The sequence below is a fragment of the Lipotes vexillifer genome, unplaced genomic scaffold (assembly GCF_000442215.2).
Source record: "Lipotes vexillifer unplaced genomic scaffold, Lipotes_vexillifer_v1.1 scaffold807, whole genome shotgun sequence".
Classification (NCBI taxonomy): Eukaryota; Metazoa; Chordata; class Mammalia; order Artiodactyla; family Lipotidae; genus Lipotes; species Lipotes vexillifer.
Window position 1 is genome coordinate 398,874 of NW_006773069.1, and position 20,838 is coordinate 419,711.

Here is a 20,838-nt window from a genome sequence, read left to right on the forward strand (position 1 = left end):
GTAGGGAAATCTCACAGAACTTATTTGAAAAAGTACAGTTGGGCCTCACAGGAATTGGCAAGGTGTCAGAGAACCAGTATTCTCCATCTTGATCCCTCTAATTAGCTGTGACTGGTTAAGGAGATGGTAGTGGGGTGAGTATTTAAGTTATGAGTGTGTGTGTGAGGGGGGCGGTGGTTTCCTTGTATGGAGAGCAAGAGTAAAACACCTCTAATTCATCTGAAAATAATTGCCTTTTTCCCACAGATACTCAGATATACGTTGGAGGGCCTCTAAAACTAAATAATTAATATCAAATGATGATTCTATTTTTTAACTTAAAAATGCAAATATGGTGTGTATATATATATATATATATATATGAATGTTGACCAATGTTTCAAAAAAAACAGGGTTTTTTTTTAGGTGTTAATTTTTTATTTTGTGATAATTTCAAACTTCCAGACAAGTTTCATGAATGGTGTAAACTTGCCTTATATCCTTCACCCAGATCCCCTGATTTTTAACATTTTGTCACTATGTACTGTTCTCTCTGTACGTATAAAAAAAAAATTCTGAACCATTTGAGAGTATATTGCATACATCATGCCCTCTTATAGCCCTTAATACTTAGGTATTCATTTCCTAAGAACAAGCATCTTTTCTTAGGTAACCAGAGTGGTTAAATTCAAGAAATTTAGCATGCGTGTAATACTTTTATCTAGATTATTGTCCATATTCCATTTTCATCAGTTGTCCCAATTATGCCCTTTATTAGTATTTTTTTCTGGTACAGTAGCTAATCCAGGATCGTAGATTGCATTTAGTTCTTAGGGCTCTTTAGTTTCCTGTAGTCTGAAAGAGATTTCCTCAGTCTTTTGTCATAACATTGGTAGGCTAGATATTTATTCAGTTCCTCTCAATTTGGGTTTGTCTAAGTTTTCTTCATAATTAAATTCAGATTTTACATTTTGGGCTAGAACACTAGATAAGTAATATGTGTTTTTCTCTCATCTGGAGGCACTTGATGTTTGTTTGCCCACTACCAGTATGTTCGTTTTGATTGCTTGGTTAAGGTATTGAGGAGTTTCTCCATTGTATAGTTACTGTTTCTCATTTTGCCATTATTAAGTAATTTGTGGGGAGATATTTTGAAATTGTGTAAATATCCTGTTCCTCATGAGACTTTCCTCTCTTACATTTAGTGTCTATTGATGATTCTTACCTGAATAAGTTCTTACTATGGTTACTGCACATTTACCAAGGTTTTTAGCAGTGGTTTGTTTCTGGGTAGTTGGTATTGTGGGAGTTTCTTTTTCCATTTTGGTTTTTCTGTAATGCATATAGGTTGCTTTTGTAATCACAACAAATAAATGAATTTTAAGGAAGAAAAGTGTAGATAATTTAGACAGTATCAATAGTATTCCTGCACGGTTTTCCACACGAATGGGATTTAAAACAGTTTCTTGAATCTAGCCTAATTTGAAATTCAGAACACAGAAATTAAGTACTTAGATTGTTAAAAAAAATTTTAAATGATGTAGTTCCAATTCCTCATTCAGTTTTTAGAATTATTGCTAAATGAGCCTTTAACAGTTGTTTAGGTTTATGATTTGTTACTAATGCTAGCAGTTTGATTTCTAACACAAGGCTAAAAATACATATTTTAATTGTGGTGCTATTTCCCTTCTTCCATTAAAAAAATTCTTTAAGTAATTTTTTTAAAGTTAAAATATTTTTTCCTGAAATCATTGAGACAGGTTCTTTTTTTCCATATACACAAGTCAATGCTTTTTAAAAAGGGGTTGGTAAGCTGGTAATACAGCAGAGCATCAAACATTTATAACCCTTAGGTCAGAGAAGTGTATGATTTTTGGAATCTTGTAATGAAAGAAATACATACTCATTGTAAAGAAGTTCAGAAGAACAAGAAAGGGACAAGAAACAAAACACATATTCAGACTTTAATTACATTGTGATGACACTTTTATCAATTTGGCATATTTCCTTTCATTGATAGCAAAATATTGGTAGTGAATTTGGATGATAATTTGAATATTATACTGATTCAGGTCCTGGGTAACATATTGAATGAAAATTATTAATTTAATTTCTTGGGAAATTTTCAGAGGGACTGGTAGAAGAAAAGTGTTGTGAATACTTATAGAGTGGAGATTTTAATCTGTAAAACTTAAATTCCCTTCTGAGAAAATTAAGATGATCATATTTCAGAATAGTGAGGATTAACAAGATGATACAGTGGATTTGTAGCATTCTACAGTTGCTTTGTTGACTTAAAACTCATTTGAATCAACTGTATCCAACTGTAACTTAAGAGAAGGAAAGTTCAATTTGTAGCATTACCAAATCTTAGCCCGTTGTTTTAAAAAAGTATAGCGGGAAAGGTGCAAAAACAAGTCCCATGATGAATTAGAGGATTTTCTTTTAGGCCCAAACCCCCAATCTGGACATGTAAAGTAGCACCCTATTGACTAAAGTTAAGAAACTAGAGTTATAATTGACTTGTGAGATCTTTTGTTTAAATATTCTTATTGTGGCCCAGGGACCACATGTATCATTTACATGGAGTGCTTATTAAAATGAACATTCTTGGGCCCCATTCCAGACCTACATAATCACATCTGGAGGGGCCTTGAATTTGCATTTGAGTACTAGTCTCAGCTGATTTTTACACTATTGTAGCTCTTGTCTTTTATATTACAGGTAGACTCAGCCCCAGGGAGGTTAAATAATTTTCCCAAGATCATATTAGATTATGGTTGATCAAGAATTAAAATTTAGATCCTGATGCTTGGTGCTTTATACTTTTCCAAGAAACCATGCTGACTCTTCTCTTGAGAAGCCAGGCTTCTGGATTCTCTAAATGAGGAAATACTGGTCTTTGTGCAATGTCATGTGACAGACTCTATATTTAATGCTTTTCTGTATCCCAATTCAAGATGATCTCTTGGTTTCTAGAAGAGTCTTGGATTGGAATTATAGCAGTACCAATTGGGATCAAGTTGTGGTGAGTCTTGAATGCCAGGATAAAAGAGTGGCTTTTATGGAAGATTAAATTAAAGTCTGAAAAATTACCCTTGGGGAGTGATATATTAGGACACGCTTATTTACTCCTTAAAATTGTTAAGATGTTAAGATTATGAAGGTAATATATGCTTATTAAAAGAACTCAGTACTTCTTTAGAGGCAGTATTGCAGAGGGGTGAAGAGTAGAAACTCTAGAACCACACTGCTTTAATTTGACTGCATTCAAACTAGGTTGTACTCCTATGTGACCTTGGGCAAGTTACTTACCTTTTTGTGCCTTAGGTTCTTGATCTACAAAATGGACATAATAATAGAGCCTATCTTATAGAGTCTTTTTTATTAATTGGAATATAGTTGATATAGAGTTGTTTTGAAATTCTATGAGTTAATACGTATAAAATCTTGGTAAGCTCTATAAGTTGTTGCTGCTATAGTTGTTTCAGGAAAAAAGTGAGTCTCTGACTCCCATCCTTAGCTTCTCTCTTATGCTGAGATGATGACTGTTTGTAATTTCTATATTTTTCTTTTGGTGTTTTATGTAGATGCTGTAGAAGTTTCTTTAACCTTCATTTAACCAACCTTCAGGATTAATATTCCTTCTGTAAAAACTACGGATGCCCATTGCATGTTGAATGATGTAAATAAACTACTCTGTGCTGCTGCCACTAGTTGAGTTGAATGTTCACAATAGTCATGTTTGTTCCCAAATTGGCTAATCCCATTGTACTTGTCTCGTGTTTATATTAGTTAGGTATTACATAAAACAGAGATAAGTGAATGTGAAAGAGAATTGTTTAAATGAAAACTAAGTTAAATGCTTTGGAAAACTTGATAAAGGCAAATTAATTGCTGAAGAAAATTGTCAACTTAGGTATTGGTAAGACAACTAAAAGATTAATGGGGGGGGCTTCCCTGGTGGCGCAGTGGTTGAGAGTCCGCCTGCCGATGCAGGGGTTCGTGCCCCCATCCGGGAAGATCCCACATGCCACGGAGCAGAGCGGCTGAACCCGTGAGCCATGGCCCGCTGAGCCTGCGCAACAGGAGAGGCCACAACAGTGAGAGGCCCATGTACCGCAAAAAAAAAAAAAAAAAAAGATTATGGGGAAAAATAATAAAAATCTAGAAGGAAGTCTACATTCACACTGCTGCACAAGTGTCTAGGTGATTTCTTACATTGGCATAATCGAAAACCAAAAACCATAGGTAATACATTATAGATATGGTTTCTACAAGAACGAGAACCCAGAATACGAATTAGGGGAGCCATATTCAAAAAATATTTTGGCTTGACACCAAAATATTGATGAATGATATTATAAATTAAAAATACAGTCTTTATAATAATATATATTTATATATAATTTTTTCGTGATTCTCCATGTTAAATGACTGACTTTGATGAACTCAAACTTCTAGTCCCTATTTTTTGTATATAAATCCAGATTTCAATGTTTAATCCAAAACAGGATGGATCTTAACTGTATTCTGTAACTTTCTTTTTTCATATAGTATCTTGTAGATCTAAAAATGTTCTTTCAGAATTAGACTCAGGTTTGTCCAATGGGGTTTATGTGACCCTACCTAGATGAAATGACAGATTTCATTTGTCTCTAGAATTTAACAGATACATTGATATGTTAAGATCCAATAGCCTTTGTTATCTTGTGAGATTTAAATTGTACTCTTCTTTAGGATCTTTCTAACTCTGATAGTATTATATATTAGATTCATTTAGTGGCAGATAGTTGAATGCCCTCTATGTGGAAGCATCATGGTAGCTACTAATTTTGGCTTGCTGATCTTGCACATATTTCCTAAGGGAAGTAAGTAGCTGATGATTGTGTTGGCTAATATACCTGGGATCAGTTTGTTGCATTTTCAAATTTCAGCCTGTAATTGTTTGGTGTGTTGTAACCTAGTTGCTCTATGTTAGTAGTAACTTTTTAGTTATACACTAATGTAGTAACTGCATGATTTTTTAATTCCGTGTGAAAACTGGCGGATTTTATGGATGTGGTGTGGTTGTGCCAAAACACGGAAGTTCTTTTGTTGTGTATTTACTTTGAGAGTATCTGAGAAGCTGTGATATTTATCATTTAAATTTAATCTAGAGTCATGGTGGAGATTTCAGAAGACATTCTGCTGGTGTAGCCTAAACTATCACTTAGAAGAAGTTTCAGGTTTATGCTTCTTATAGATTGAAGTAAGTTGTTCATTATGGATTTGGGCAAAAGTATTTCTAATTCGGTCCCTGATTTCACACAGCAACTTCTTTCTTCATGTTCAAATGACTTTTATAAGAGTGGCCGGTCAGCTCAGTACATGTGGATTATTTTTCATTTAATCTCTTCACATAAAGGTCTTTACAATGAAGTTTGAAAGTGAAAGTGGGTACAGCCTGTCTTATAGCAAATATACTGGTCACTATAGAACTTGTATCTACCAACTTCATTCTTGACATTTTATTTTTTTCTTTATTGTAAAATTTCTCAGTGATTATATGCCTCTAAAAGCTTTTCTAATAGAGACTTAGATCTGTTAATGCCATAATTCATTTTTGAGTAAGATGCATAGACTTTTTCTCTAAGTTTCAACTCTCTAGTAGTAATACACCAGTCCTCCATTTCTAGGTTTTGGTTTTTGTTTTTATATTAACATATGAAGAGGGGGAAGCTGATCTTTGAATACTGTAAGCCCTGGGATCAAAGGACTGGGAAAAATTCCATAAAAGTAAAACGGTTTAAACATGGAAAGTATTTTTCCTTTTTTTATTCATTTTCGTCTCTTGCTGACTTTGTAGGTTGTTAGATACTTAGAAATTAAAGTACTCTTATTTTAGACTTAAGATTTGATAGTAAATTTTTAAATGTATTTATTTATTTATTTATTATTTATTTTTTGGCTGTGTTGGGTCTGTTGCTGTGCATGGACTTTCTCCAGTTTCTCCAGTTGCGCCGAGTGGGGGCTACTTTTTGTTGTGGTGCGCGGGCTTCTCATTGCAGTGGCTTCGCTTGTTGTGGAGCACGGGCTCTAGTTGTACGGGCTTCAGTAGTTGTGGCTCGCGGGCTCTGGAACGCAGGCTCAGTAGTTGTGGCACATTGGCTTAGTTGCTCCGCGGCACGTGGGATCTTCCTGGACCAGGGCTTGAACCCGTGTCCCCTTCATTGGCAGGTGGATTCTTAACCACTGCGCCACCAGGGAAGCCCCAAAGTAAATATTTTAAACAGATGTATTCTTGAACCATTTGTTCTTTCACGTGTTCTTTCATCATTTGTGTGTCCTTGGTAGCCAACAGTATTTTGACTGGAATTGATTAAATTATCTTTGGATTGGAAAATATAAACTTCATAGCTTTAATTCTAAGAGGCACAACACTAACATCCATAAATGAGTATCTACAGTGTATTTACATATCTTATTTTTTTGCACAGCAACTCTGCAGGTAGATCTTTTACCCATTTTTCATGAGAAGCCTAGAGAGACTGAGGGTCACATAGCTAAAGAGTGACTGATCAAGAATTTTAATTCAAGTCATTTGAAAATCATCATAGCTTTCCACTGATCCTTAAAAAGGACTAGTTCTTGGCAAGGTAATGAGAATATACAAATTATTTTTTATTTATTTTTTTTTTAATTTTTATTTATTTATTTAATTTTTTTTTTTTTTTTTTTTTTTTTTGTTTGTTTTGGTTTTGTTTTTTTGTTTTTTATTATTATCCTTTGCAGTGGTTTTCCCCACTATTTTATCTTCCAGGTCACTTATCCATTCTTCTGCTTCAGTTATTCTGCTAGCGCGGGCCTCTCACTGTCGCGGCCTCTCTTGTTGCAGAGCACAGGCTCCAGACGCGCAGGCTCAGTAGTTGTGGCTCACGGGCTCTAGTTGCTCCGTGGCATGTGGGATCTTCCCAGACCAGGGCTCGAACCCGTGTCCCCTGCATTGGCAGGCCGACTCTCAACCATTGCGCCACCAGGGAAGCCCCGAGAATATACAAATTATTAATGCAAGGCAGTTACTTAAGAAAACTATTCTAAGATACCCTTGATTATATTAGATTGTCATAGCTCATTTGAGGTGTCTTAAGGGCAACTTAATTTTCTCCCATCCTGAGGGTTGTCTTTTTGCCTTGTTTATGGTTTCCTTTGCTGTGCAAAAGCTTTTAAGTTTCATTAGTCCCGTTTGTTTATTTTTGTTTTTGTTTTCATTACTCTAGAAGGAAGTGCAGCTTAATTTTGTTCACTGCTCATTCCCCAGCACTTAGAACAGTATCTAGGGAATAGTATATGCTCAATAAGTATGTTAAATGAATGAATTTGAATTCATTATATTTTGAAAGAATAGTTGCCATAGTCTGGGGGGAGAAATGCTTAACACTCAAGATTTCTTCCATTGTTTGGAGACAGAGTACTCAGAACTTGATAGTGATAAGCTGGAAGAGTTGTTGATTGTTGGAAATTATTCAGATGATGAAGATCATGGTGGGGGCCACAGAAATTGAGGAAGAGTGAATCTGAAACACTGGGGAGGCACAGAAGACTGGGTGACCAAATGTAATAGACTAGAGAAAAGAACGATTAAAAAGAGAACTGGGAGAAAAGGGTACTAATAAAAAATGGAATGGAAGAAGGTGTGTGAAAAAGATTCAGTTTGATTTTTGTAGTGATGGCAGGTATTTGAATAGATATATGTCTTGTAGATGGCTAGGAATAGGAAATCAGGAATTAATGGTTATATCCAAGATTGGTGGAGAATAATAATGGGGAGGATTGAGCCTTAAAGGACAACCAGATTTTAGAGTAATAAGGGAGAAAAAAGCAATTAAAAAAAGATTCCAGAAGGAAATCAGTCACTAACATTCTTTAATGGCAGATTTTTTGTTTTGTTTTTAAGGTATGTTCACGTTCATCTAAAAGGAGAGGAGAGGATTAAATGTGTTAAAGAAAGTGTAGTTTAAGCAAGAATAACTTAGGTGGTATCTTAGCCACTATGTTCCAAGCTTTGAGAGCTAATATATAAATATTTCAGTTCTTGCTATAGAGTGAAGTAGATGATCTATTTGTGGAAGCTGTATATCTAACATTTGTTTCCAAAAAGTGTGTCAAAATATAAACCAGTGGTTAAAAAAATGTAGTATATTCTTTGGGAAGTTAAGAAGGGAAGAGATTAGTGTATAAGAGGCCTTACAGCTGTAACAGTTTTTTGAGTTAACGTAGTCAAATTTTTGTTTGCAGATAAGGAAACAGTGCTCAGGAGGTTGATCTGCTGGAAATCTCAAAGCTAGATTTGTGGCAGAGATGTCAAAGTTGGGAAGTTGAGGCTTCAAGGAAGTGCTGGTACTTGAACAATCCTCGAAGGTTTAATAAGATTTTTATTTATAGAGTGGGATGGATATAAATAGAGGAAAATGACTTTTGAAAACTTGAAGGAGAATGAACAAGGCTATGCCAACAATCACAGAAAGACTGACATAATCAGTGGATTTATATATTGGGATATTAGTATGGAACAGGGTAACCTGATAATGCCAAGATTAGGAATCTGTTATTACTGTGAGCTATTATGCTTTTTTTTTTTTTTTTTGCAGTACGCGGGCCTCTCACTGTTGTGGCCTCTCCCATTGCGGAGCACAGGCTCCGGACGCGCTGGCTCAGCGGCCATGGCTCACGGGCCCAGCCGCTTCGCGGCATGTGGGATCTTCCCGGACCAGGCCACGAACCCGTGTCCCCTGCATTGTCAGGCGTACTCTCAACCACTGTGCCACCAGGGAAGCCTGCTATTATGCTTTTGTGAAGAGGGCAAAATTAGGAAACTAGTGGGCTTTGAAGTATATTCAGTGTTTCAGCAAGTGTTCTAAAATAGAGCACTGGAGCAAATGTCTTTCTTCTTTCTTTCTTTCTTTTTTTTTTTTTTTTAAGACATCCAGGCCACATCCCAGACGTACTTAATCAGAATCTCTAGGGTGAGGCCTATGAATCTGTTATTTTCAGCCCCTAACCCCAGGTATATTAAAAGTGGCATTTTGTGGATCTATGTTTGAGAACCACTGGTTTAAAGGTCAAGTCAGAATAGGGCGAGGGACTACTTAGAAACTTATTCTGGTAGCCTAGGTCTGAGATAAGAAAATGTAGACAGTAGGATCAGAAAGATTTGTTTAAATCCTATTAATTAATTAGATTTGATACACATTGTTTTTCTGTAGGGAAATGAGAGGATTCAAGGTTCAGACTAAAAGAAATGATTAAAATAGTGATAGAAGGAATACTTAGTTCATCCTGAAGAGTGAGGACATTGATTTGCTTGAGATTAGAATCAAGAATGAGAGAATAAAATTATTGCCGAGTTTGCTTCAGTCAAAAAGTATGCCCTTTCCTGGTGACATACTTATTTGAAGGCTAAAAAGGCTAGAATGAACCAGCTTGATTGTATAGGTTGAGTGACTAAAAGATAAATGCAGGATTTTTATTGTTGATTTTGTTTGATTTTTAATTACAATGTTTTAACACTACTTTTTGGAAGACTGTGTTTTTGTTTTTGTTTTTTGCCTTTGGACAAGAGAATTCACCAGTGCGATAAGGTTTTTATGTCACATGTTGAGTCAGTAAGTATTTTCTTTTAGCCAATGATTTTCAAACTATTCTCCAGGAATTCTTAGGTTTTTAATGGAACTTAACTGGTAGGTGGGAGGATGTTCAGGCAGGGACATTCCCTTTCCACCTTCTTTAACAGTAGACATAGCAAATAATGAAGTTAAAAAGCAAATAATGGGCCAACTGTGCCCATTAGCAAATATCATTAATCACTGGGACCACCTCCCGTTTGTATCTGGCTGTAGCCTCCTTAACACAACATTTAAAGTTGACAATAGCAATCACTGGGAAAAGCATAGGAGATTAAAACGTTTTTTTAAACCTAGAATAAAAATAGATGATTAGATTTCTGTGTAAGATTTTATTTGTAGGAAAGTTTCTATCAATAGTCAAAGTTTGAAGGCCACAATTTTTTTTTTTTTTTGCGGTACGTGGGCCTCTCACTGTTGTGGCCTCTCCTGTTGCGGAGCACAGGCTCCGGACGCGCAGGCTCAGCGGCCATGGCTCACGGGCCTAGCGGCTCCGCGGCATGTGGGATCTTCCCAGACCGGGGCACGAACCTGCATCCCCTGCATCGGCAGGCGGACTCTCAACCACTGCGCCACCAGGGAAGCCCTGAAGGCCACAATTTTAATGTCACTTTTAAAAGTTTTAATTTTGAGGCAATTGTAAGAAATAATAGAAATTCTGTATCCTTCCCTGGTTTCCCTCAGTGGTAACATCTTGCAAAACTGTAGCACAATATGACCACAATATTGACATTGATTCAGTTCACCCATTATCTTCAGATTTCCCCAGTCTTTTTTTTTTTTTTTTTTTTTTTTTTTTTTTTTTTTTTTTTGCCGTACGCGGGCCTCTCACTGTCGCGGCCTCTCCCGCTGCGGAGCACAGGCTCCGGACGCGCAGGCTCAGCGGCCATGGCTCACGGGCCCAGCCGCTCCGCGGCATGCGGGATCTTCCCGGACCGGAGGACGAACCCGTGTCCCCTGCATCGGCAGGCAGACGGTCAACCACTGCGCCACCAGGGAAGCCCATCCCCAGTTTTACTTGTGTGTGTGTTGTGTGTATATAGTTCTTTGCATTTTTATCATATGTAGGTTCGTATCTCCACCACCACAGTTAAGATACAGAACAGTTCCATTACCACAAGGATCCCTGGTGTGGCGCTCTTACTACCACACTATTCTCTGTTTCTATAATTTGTCATTCAAGAATGTTAGATAAATGAAATTATACAGTATGTGTGACATTTTTGAGATTGGCTTTGTTTCACTCAGTACAGTTTCCTTGAGATTCATCCAAGGTGTTGCATGTATCTGTAGTTCATTCCTTTATAATGCTAAGTAGTGTTCCACTTAATGTTATTTTCTCACTTAGTAGCTACCCCATAGAACATGCAGCTTCAGACTTTTCCTTTTAAATCTACAGAACATATTGTCTCTCATTTTCTTTTGTTAACTTACCTGACTCTGTTTTCTTTTATTATCTCAGTTCCCAACTCTGTTAGGACTGTTGGGAGCACAGTTTAAAAATTGCTCATGTAGACAACAATTTTGTTTTTTCTTTTAACTAAAGGAAGGTTTAGAACCCACTGAAGTTATGTGGTGTTATGCTTTACAGTACTCATTACTTTTGTACATAAAAGTAAGATTTTAAGGAATTGGGAAGGTGAAATTCTTAAATTTGAAGATTCTTTTTCTTCTGTTTGTATATCAAGCAGTACATTCTATGACATATAGTCGTGGGCCACATGGCAAGTAGAAAGTGGGAATAGGTAACTGTTTAGAATGAAATCACTTTTGTTACTTACATAGTCGGGTATGAACAAAGACTGAACTCATTCTAAAAATAGTTTGTGTGTGTAGGAAACAGAAATTGTACATTTGCACCCAGAGACTGACCAGTTACCAATCACTGAATTGCTTCAAAGGCTGCATTTTATTAGATTTTACACCAGAGGTTAGTGACCTCCAACACTTTAGGGAATGATAAATACTGTTTTAAAATAATGACGTGGTGCATTAAAAAACTGGATAGTATTGAAATTATTTTAATTCAAGGTTGTTTTGGGGTGGTAATGGAGGAGTGTACCAGTATTTTGACAGGTTGAAGAGTTGGTGTTCAGCATAGCTTCCCCAAACCCTGTTAGGGTGGTACCCCATTATGTGATGCCAAACAGTTCAGAATATCATACTCACCATCAACATTTCTCATCATTATGGTACATTTGTTAAATTCTATGAATCAACATTGGCACATCATTATCAACCAAAATTTACACTAAGCCTCACTCTTTGTATTCATTTTTTTTTAAGGTTGTACTTCTTGATACTTTAATTTATTTTGATTACAATATCAAATCTCCAGTGAGCTGAAGATAAGGTAAACTGGGTTGCAAGGTAAGCCAGTGTGAAGTAATGCCAAATACTGGCTGATTTGGGAAAGTGCCTCATTCTTAACTGTATAGGGGTGGTTTGGTGCTTGTTAGGTAATATCATGAGGGTTGGCATTGGCTTATTCTTTAAAGAATTTACTCTTACTAGAGTCAATCTTGTTTTGACAAAAATTCTGTAAAAAGGATTTCAAGGACCTGATGCCCTAGTTATTTTAACCATTACTCTGTTTTTATTTTAAGAAAATAATCGAAACAGTATGTTTAGAGTTTATAATAAAGAGGTCTGGCTGTTGGCCTTTTTTTTTTTTTTTCCCCTTCTTCTTTTTTTGGCCATACCACACAGCATGCGGAATCTTAGTTCCCCCACCTGGGATCAAAGCCGGGCCCCCTGCAGTGGAAGCGTGGTCTTAGTGGATGGACTGCCAGGGAAGTCCCTGGCTGTTGCCTTTTTAAGTGAAGCTACTTCTATCACATTCTCTGATTTGCAGTCCAACACAGAAGCATCCTTTCTCCTTTACTGACAAGAATGGATTCTAGAATAGATCAGAAATTCTTAATAGTTTACTTGACTTTTACAAGTATAATAGCTGAGAATTGTTCTCCAATACTTTTTTTTTTCTTTTCTGTTATGGTTTATTACAGGATATTGAATATAGTTGCCTGTGCTATACAGTAGGATCTTGTTGTTTATCTATTTTATATATAGTAGTTGGTGTCTGCTAATCCCAAACTCCTAATTTATTCCTCCCCAGCCCCCTTTCCCTTTGGTAACCATAAATTTGTTTTTTATGTCTGTGAGTCTGTTTCTGTTTTGTAAATAAGTTCATTTGTATCATGTTTTAGATTCCAGTGATGTCATAAGTGATACCATATGGTCCAATACTCATCTTTTTAAGGACTTTTCCTAAATATTTAATTCCCAGAAATGTTATCTGGTTATCATAGCTAATACTTAACTGAGTGGGACACAGATTCCTTGAAACAATTCAGAAATATGTTTTATGATTATTCCTATTTACAGATGAGGAACTAAGGCTTCAAGAGAATAAGTAACCATTATTAATAGGTGGCAGAGTGTTAAAACTGAAGCATTGCTATTTTGATATTGAATTTAGTACTAGTGGTTGGAATTGTACTAAAATATGGTGAAACTGTGGAACTCTCGTATAGAGCCAGAAACTGTGTGTTTTGAACATTGAATTTCATATATAGGTTTCCATTTTTCATGTAGGTCCATCAACATTAATCCTGACTACCAGAAGAAAGATTTTTTTAAATAGAGAGTTTATTTGCTATAAAAGATTATAGTGTAAGTTGAATTGGTGAAATTCTTTATCTTTAGGAATGAAATGGTTATCAAAGGGATACTCAAGTTAAAATTCAGCTGGTTAGGGCTTCCCTGGTGGCGCAGTGGTTGAGAGTCCGCCTGCCGATGCAAGGGACATGGGTTCGTGCCCCGGTCCGGGAAGATCCGGAGCGCTGGGCCCGTGAGCCATGGCCGCTGAGCCTGTGCGTCTGGAGCCTCTGCAACGGGAGAGGCCACAACAGTGAGAGGCCCGCGTACCGCAAAAAAAAAAAAAAAAAAAAATTCAGCTGGTTAGATAGGTGGTCTTTGCTTAACAAATAGTTCTGTATAAGGAATTGAGTATACTTATGTATACATTAGTAATCTCAAATTTGGAGCCTGGTTCCCTTAACTTTTGGGTTGCTTTCAATTCACTAGCAAGGCATCTGTTTGTTCCTGAAAAATGATAGGGAATTTAAATATTTTTATCCTTTGAGTATGTGCTTTGCACTGTCCCTGAAATATTTTAAATGCTAATTTTAGACTTTGAGCCCATGCATCTTTACTTACTTTGTAGTGTTTTAATGCACTGCTGTGGAATGCATGTAGGTTTATTAAGTAGATTAGGTTTCGGGGAGGAGCAAAGTAGGTTTTGTTACTGTTGTTTCATTTAGTGTGCCAGAACGAATGCAGTCCGTATGTGAACCAGTTATGTAGTTATTTAATTTCTCCTCTTTTTGAGAGAGGCAGTTGTCAGTTTTTCCCCCTTAACTGTAAATTCTGGATTTTATTTTATTTATTTTACCAATCATCTGGCAAATTTTAATTTCAGGGAGACTACTGTGTAGGTTCTGGAATCAGACTGTTAGGGTTCAAAACCTGATTCTTCTATTTATTAGCTATGGAACTTTGGACAAGTTTAACTTCTCTGCCTTATCTGTAAAATGGGGTAATAAATGTACCTATGCCATAGGCTCATTGTGAGGATTAAGCATTGTAAGCAGTATTTATCATCATTATTATTATAACCTCTATTTGGGGATGTTTGAGTATCCGGTAAGTGCTTATAGAGCACTGGCTAATACTAACATTAACCCAGTTAGAGAAATACATAATTCATTCTATTATTCTTTTTAGAATCTGATATTTATCTGTCATTTTGATTATCAGGACTAATCTGTTAATGTACTTGTGATTGTAAAATTTAAACTGTAAGATCATCAGCCTAACCTGCCTCCATTTATAGTTGAAGCCCAGAATAGTGAAATGAGTTGACCAAAGTTTCGTAGGTAGTAACTTGGTAATATATTTTGATTAACTAGTATCCTTTTTTGTTATGCCTTAGTCAACAGCTATAAGTAAAATTATAAATGATTAATGAGGGCAGTTTAATTTCTGATTCATAAGAAAATCTCAGGTATGTGGTACCTCACAATTTCTTTCAAGTTTCTTTGTTTTATTTCTATTAGTAATTGAGCCCCAGATTCACCTGCTTATTCTCTTGTTATATGTCCAAAATGTAAACATGGATTTAATTTTAAATATTTATTGAGCTCTTTGTAAGGTGTTTATTAAAGACTGAAAGGTAATAATAAATGACCCTTTCCTCAAAGAGATTATGTTAAATTGGGTTGGGCCCTTTATTTGTAATTTTAGAAAAAAATTTTCCTCATATTTTCATCTTTTTTGCCTTTTGGGTATCATATTTATCTTTTCAGTGGTATTTTTTTGTTTTTTGAACTTCTTAATGTGGTCTTAAAAGCAGCCTCAGTTTTCCAGTTCTTCTGATAAACTGTTTTCTAATTTAATTGCTTTTCCTTCTTGCCTTTTATCTCATTTTTCCTACTTTAGGGTTTTGTTTGGTTTTGTTTTGGTATCAATGCCTCTGCTAAATCTGTGGGGTTGTTTTGTTTTCTTTTTTGTTTGTTTTGTATTTTTTGTTTTTTTATGGGTTTTTTTGGCCATGCCACAAGGCTTATGGGATCTTAGTTCCCTCACTAGGGATTGAACCCACACCTCAGCAGCGAAAGTGCAGAGTCCTAATCACTGAACCACCAGGGAATTCCCCTAAATTTGTTTTCAATATCGTTTTTTCCCAGTTTCTTTCCAGTTTGATTTGGTATTTAGCATTGTTTCCTTTACTTGTGTTTACATTCATTTGTATAAAATAGTGAAGAATAAATTTATTTTTTTAAGAATTAGCTGCTGTCTTTGAGTCCCTTTGATTTTAGGTTCCATGTTAGACAGAAGTATCAATACCAATAATTTTATGCCATTTATAAACAGCTCAATACTCCTATGTTCACTTGGTTTCTAGGTCTGTTCTGGATAGCAGGTTTTCTGAAGACATTTATTCTTTCTTGGACCTCAGATTTACCAGACATCTCATGGTATTTCCTTTTATATTATTTCTTTAATGGCTGCCATTTATTCTCAGTGTATTTTGTATATATATGTATTTCCTTTTATATTATTTCTTTAATGGCTGCCATTTATTCTCAATGTATTTTGTATATATTTTACTTGCCAGTTGTATAACCAGTTTTTTATTCACATGTAAGATATGAAAGCTTTGTGGTAGTTGTTTGTATTGTGTTGAATTGTTTTTCTCTAGTTATGCCTATGTTATAAGCTCACATCTTTTCTGTTTACTACATTGTCTTTCCCTTTCTTTTTTTCTTATTTTTAAAGACCCTAATGAATTTATGCTTTAAGTATCAGCTGGATTTTTAAACAGTGTGAGTTTTCTCACTATGGAGTTTTTGATATTAATGAATATAGTGAAATATTTGCCACTTTATGGTCTCAATAGATATGACCTCTTGCCTTCTTACCTCTTGTGAGTAAATTTGTGAGATCATCTTGTTTGCTGAATCAAACTCAGAGTCTGTGGTTCTGTTACAGATGTGATGCTGAGTTGTTATCCTGGGGATGAGCTTCTGTGTTTCTAGATGAGAGATGCATTTCTGGAAAAGGTGTCATGTGGTTGTTTTTATAGCGTGTAATTGTATAGGTTGACAACTCATTTGGTTAATGAGGCCAGAACTGCAGTTTCATCTCGGGTGCTCTAATTCATTCACCAGTTCTTTGTAGAGTGCCTTTTATGTTCTACGCACTGTGCAGGATTTGAGAGACAGGCAGTAATCACAAAAATATAAGCCATTGTCTGAAATAAGCTTATGGCAAGCTCTTCACTGCTATTTAAAAACAGCTCAAATATAGTGTTTATTGAGGACTGTATATTTATATAAAAATGGGGGACACTATTAAATACGTATTCAAATAAATTGTTTTAGGTTGGAAATATTACTCAGTTACCTAAAAGAATACATAATCATTTGACTTCTGCTTTCTAGTTTCTGCCTCTGGTTCTAAGAAAAAACATACAACTAAATATTTAACAACATATACCTAAAATATAAGATTTCCTATGAGTCTAATGTTAAGATAAGCTGAGCTAAAGAAAACTACCAACTAGATGGTACCAACAGGAGGAGAATTTTTTTTTTTAATTTTAATTAATCTGTTCTTAGGTCCAAGTTTTCAGTATTTTAAAGAAATACAGAATAATATAACATTTGATTTATATGTTGCTTGCATTTTGTCACTTAGAATCTAATTTCATAATTTTATAGCTTTGTTCAGGTTAATAAATATAGCTTTTTTTAGTAAAAAAAGTATAGTAATAATATACTTTTTTTTAGTAATTCTAAAACAGTCGCAGGTGCAGAAAAGGAGGTAGGGCAGTTTTTCCTTTTTCTCACCCTGCTTTAATTGTTTTTAGAGAATGATTTTTTTTTTAAGAGGATGATTTAATTTGGTGAAAACTGTAAAATCGTAGCAAATAGAGAACCATAATTACATACTTTATTTTCAGAAACTATTAGAAAATTCTCTTTAAATGAGAGCTAAAGAGTTTTTTTTATCCACACAGTTTTTTGATTATGAAATAAGAGCAACTCTTCTTATGTGACTACCACTTATTGACTGCTAAATATGCATAATGCAGTGTATGAAATGCTTTACAGTCATTATTTCATTTTCTTCACAGAAATTGTAGGCGGATATATATCCATTTTATAAACAAGGAACCTGAGGCTTAGAGTGGTTAAATAACTTGCCTAGCTCACACATCTGCTGTTAGAGAGTTAGAGATAGGCTCCAATGCTCATGTTTTTCACTTTTAAGTGCAATTGCCTGTTATTGTATGTTTCTGTTATAACTTGAAATCTAGTAGCTCTTCCCCAGTTATTCATGGTTTAAAAGTAAAGGCTCATTTTCTTGGAGAATTCAAACCACTGTTACCTCGTTATTTCCATATTTTGGTATTTTTTTCCCATAAGATATGAGCTCGCAGTCTGCATCATCTGTGAAATAGGAATTAAACTGAGTAGATATTCTCAAGCTTACTTGTAAAAATTAAAAGTAAATACAAGAATTGCTATTTGAAGAAACACTTCTCTTCAGTATTTCAGGTATAACCTGAGAGGGACCATGTTGACTGTTTCTCTTGTTTATATGGTTATCTCTATCTGCTTTGTTCCGAGTTGTACTGTATCATTGCTGAAAATATTTCGAGTAGATATTTCACATGTAGTACATATAGCAGGTGTTAAACAGTGAATTTAGATTAGAAAAATTGATATGGAAGCTGAATATGTTTTTGTTACTATGGTAAGTTTGTTTAAAAATAAGTATTCAAGAATATGACAAGAATATTTTAAAATATTCAAGTATATTTCTCTTCTAATTGTGCTAGGGATCATTAACTCATGGGAGAAAACTGGAGAAATAAACTCCCTCCATATACATGTATTTATGTTGTATGGAAAATGACAACCACTATAAAACAGTTGACTTTATTACAAATAAAATAGATTTAAAAAATATATATATAAACAATAGAGTAGAATTGGTTCAAATTCTGGTTTTATCTCTTAAACTGAGCAACTTTGGTTATGTTATTTAACCTTAGTTGCTTTTGAATTCCTCGGTGGTAAAATGGAGATCCCTATCTCAGAGTTGTGAGGATTAAGTAGACCGTTCATGTAAAAGCTTAGTATGGTGCTTAGTCTACAGTAAGTCTCAATATTTGTTAGTTTATTGTTAAAGCATTCACTGAACCAAGAAGACTTAATTTTGGATAGTGCTATAAGAAATTCTGTTTTATCTTTCAAAGTGAATAATATTTGTTGGTTCCTCACTAAGCAATATGCCTTAGTAATCCTTCTTTTGGCATCCTAAATTCATTCCCTAAGGAAGATTATGATTCAGAAACTTTTCTTTTGATCATAATCTCATAACTTAATTCCAGAAAAATAAAATAGAGATCCCTTGAGCAAATTCCAATTGGTATTGATATTTCAATAAAGAATGCTTTCTTCATGTATTTTACTTACCTTTGTTATAGGTTGACTGTTGCTGGGAATATGAAGATGATTCTTAACTTTTGGTTCCCTTTTCTTTTAAATAGGGTTTGTGGATGCACTTAGATGTTTGCAATGAGCACTGTGGCTGGCATGCCCCAGTGTTTTGGATACCAATGCATAGGACTCCATAGTAATCGAATTTACCAGAGGCGAACGTCATGAGCATAGTGATCCCATTGGGGGTTGATACAGCAGAAACGTCATACTTGGAAATGGCTGCAGGCTCAGAGTAAGTATTTAAATGAAAGGTATTTTGGATAGGGAAGGGCAAAATATTTCATGTAATTATTTTAGCACAACCAAGCAGTGCTTGATTTGCATTTATATTTTTTCTCATTTTAGACTCTTGGCTAAAATAAAATGTCAGAAGTTTAAAGGCAAAAATTCCTTTAAGTAAAATTACTTTGTAAATAACTTTTGAGCCAAAATGCTCTATCTTTTTCAGATTTTTTTTGTCTTTTCCATTTGCTAATTGTTGACATCAAGAGTCAAGGTAACAGGTTATTGTTTTTTTAAATTGTAAGACCTTTCATGTTTATATTGGAAAATTAATTTGGTTTTAAATTTGAATCTTTAAACAATTGTAATATCCATTTAAACACAGTAATTACTTCATTTTTTAAAAAGTTGAGTTGAAAAATAAAATTTGGGCCATTTTTAAATAAGAAAAAGGGAATATTTCCTTCTAGATATGTACTTTGCCACTTTTTGCTTTTATGGGAGCCATTTCTGAGGGATTCAGTGAAAGGTTCTTCCTTGCCTCTAACTCTTTGGTCATGGCAGTTGTGTGGATAGATTTCATTTTATTTTGATCTTGAAAGACCACCACATTAACACTAAGTTATTGCTGTGAAAATTGATTGTTTTTGGAAATTGCAAGGGGTTCATGTGACAGTGTTGGAATCTAAAGGATGGAAAGATGTAGTTGTATTGTGCTAAATGGGACGCTCATTGACCAGAATGCTGAATTCAAGTTAAACAAAAAAAAAAAATTTATTTATTTTTGAGCTCCTAAAACTGGTATGTAGAAAGGACAAAAATTGCAGTTAATATTCTCCTTTTGCTGGCATTTCAAATGGTCTAGATGTGTTTTCACCACTCCTGCTTCTGCCATTGAGAAAGACTCAGGGATGCTCTCTGGTATTCCTATAATATGCTACATAGTCCATTTAACTATATGATTATTAAAATACAGTTTTTAAAAGCCATTTTTTTACACTATGCGTTAAGTTATTTTTGTTGTAAAGTAATAGATTCCCAAACATGGCACTCTTGTGACAGTTGATTGACATTCATTCTGCCCAGGTAGTGACACTACTAAGGAAGGAAAGAACCTGGAAGCAGGGCTTGACAGGCAAGAGGTTCCCAGGCTAAAGTACTAGTTTTTCTTAATGTATAGCATCTGATAGATGCAAATCTATATCTGATGATAGTTATAGGCATTTATTGGTAATAATCAAAGATTCTTTGCTTCCTAAAAATATTCACCTTGACAGTCTTTTTTTAAATTGGCCTCTTAAGCACTGAATACAAGATGTAGTTTATGAAATATTATTTATATACCAGATAGGAATTAGTCCAGTATACAATGTGAGATACACCTTTGCCTTGTTTGCATGTTTAGTATGTGTACTGTAAGGCAATTCACAAACAGAATGAAAGCTGCATATTAATTATACAGTTAAAAGAGAATGAATAATATATTGAAAGAGGGCAGTGTAGGGGATTGCTTTCTGCCTATGTTCTTTATTAAATGCATTTATAGAGCATGTATGGAAAAAGTATGATTTATATTGTGGGGCCAAATCTTTCCTATACAAATGTGGCCATTTTTATTATGAGAAAATGATCAATTTGTAGGTAATTACAGAATGACTTTTTTTTTTTTCTGTGGTACGCGGGCCTCTCACTGTTGTGGCCTCTCCCATTGCGGAGCACAGGCTCCGGATGCGCGGGCTCAGCGGCCATGGCTCACAGGCCCAGCTGCTCCACGGCATGTGGGATCTTCCCGGACCAGGGCACGAACCCGTGTCCCCTGCATTGGCAGGCGGACTCTCAACCACTGCGCCACCAAGGAAGCCCCAGAATGACTATTTTTTACTTTTTTTTTTTTTTTT

The 20,838-nt window shown here is 35.2% G+C and overlaps 1 protein-coding gene across 1 annotated transcript in view; it reads left to right on the forward strand.

Annotated features, from left to right (window-relative positions):
- Window positions 1-20,838, forward strand: part of LOC103084369 (histone-lysine N-methyltransferase 2E-like) — a gene marked incomplete at its 3' end in the record, with an annotated part of 59,894 nt that overhangs the window by 6,847 nt on the left and 32,209 nt on the right. The window contains exon 2 of the mRNA XM_007447983.1: window positions 18,766-18,950. Within this exon, the coding sequence (XP_007448045.1) occupies window positions 18,880-18,950 (71 nt within the window). The remainder of the gene's footprint in view (window positions 1-18,765; window positions 18,951-20,838) is intronic.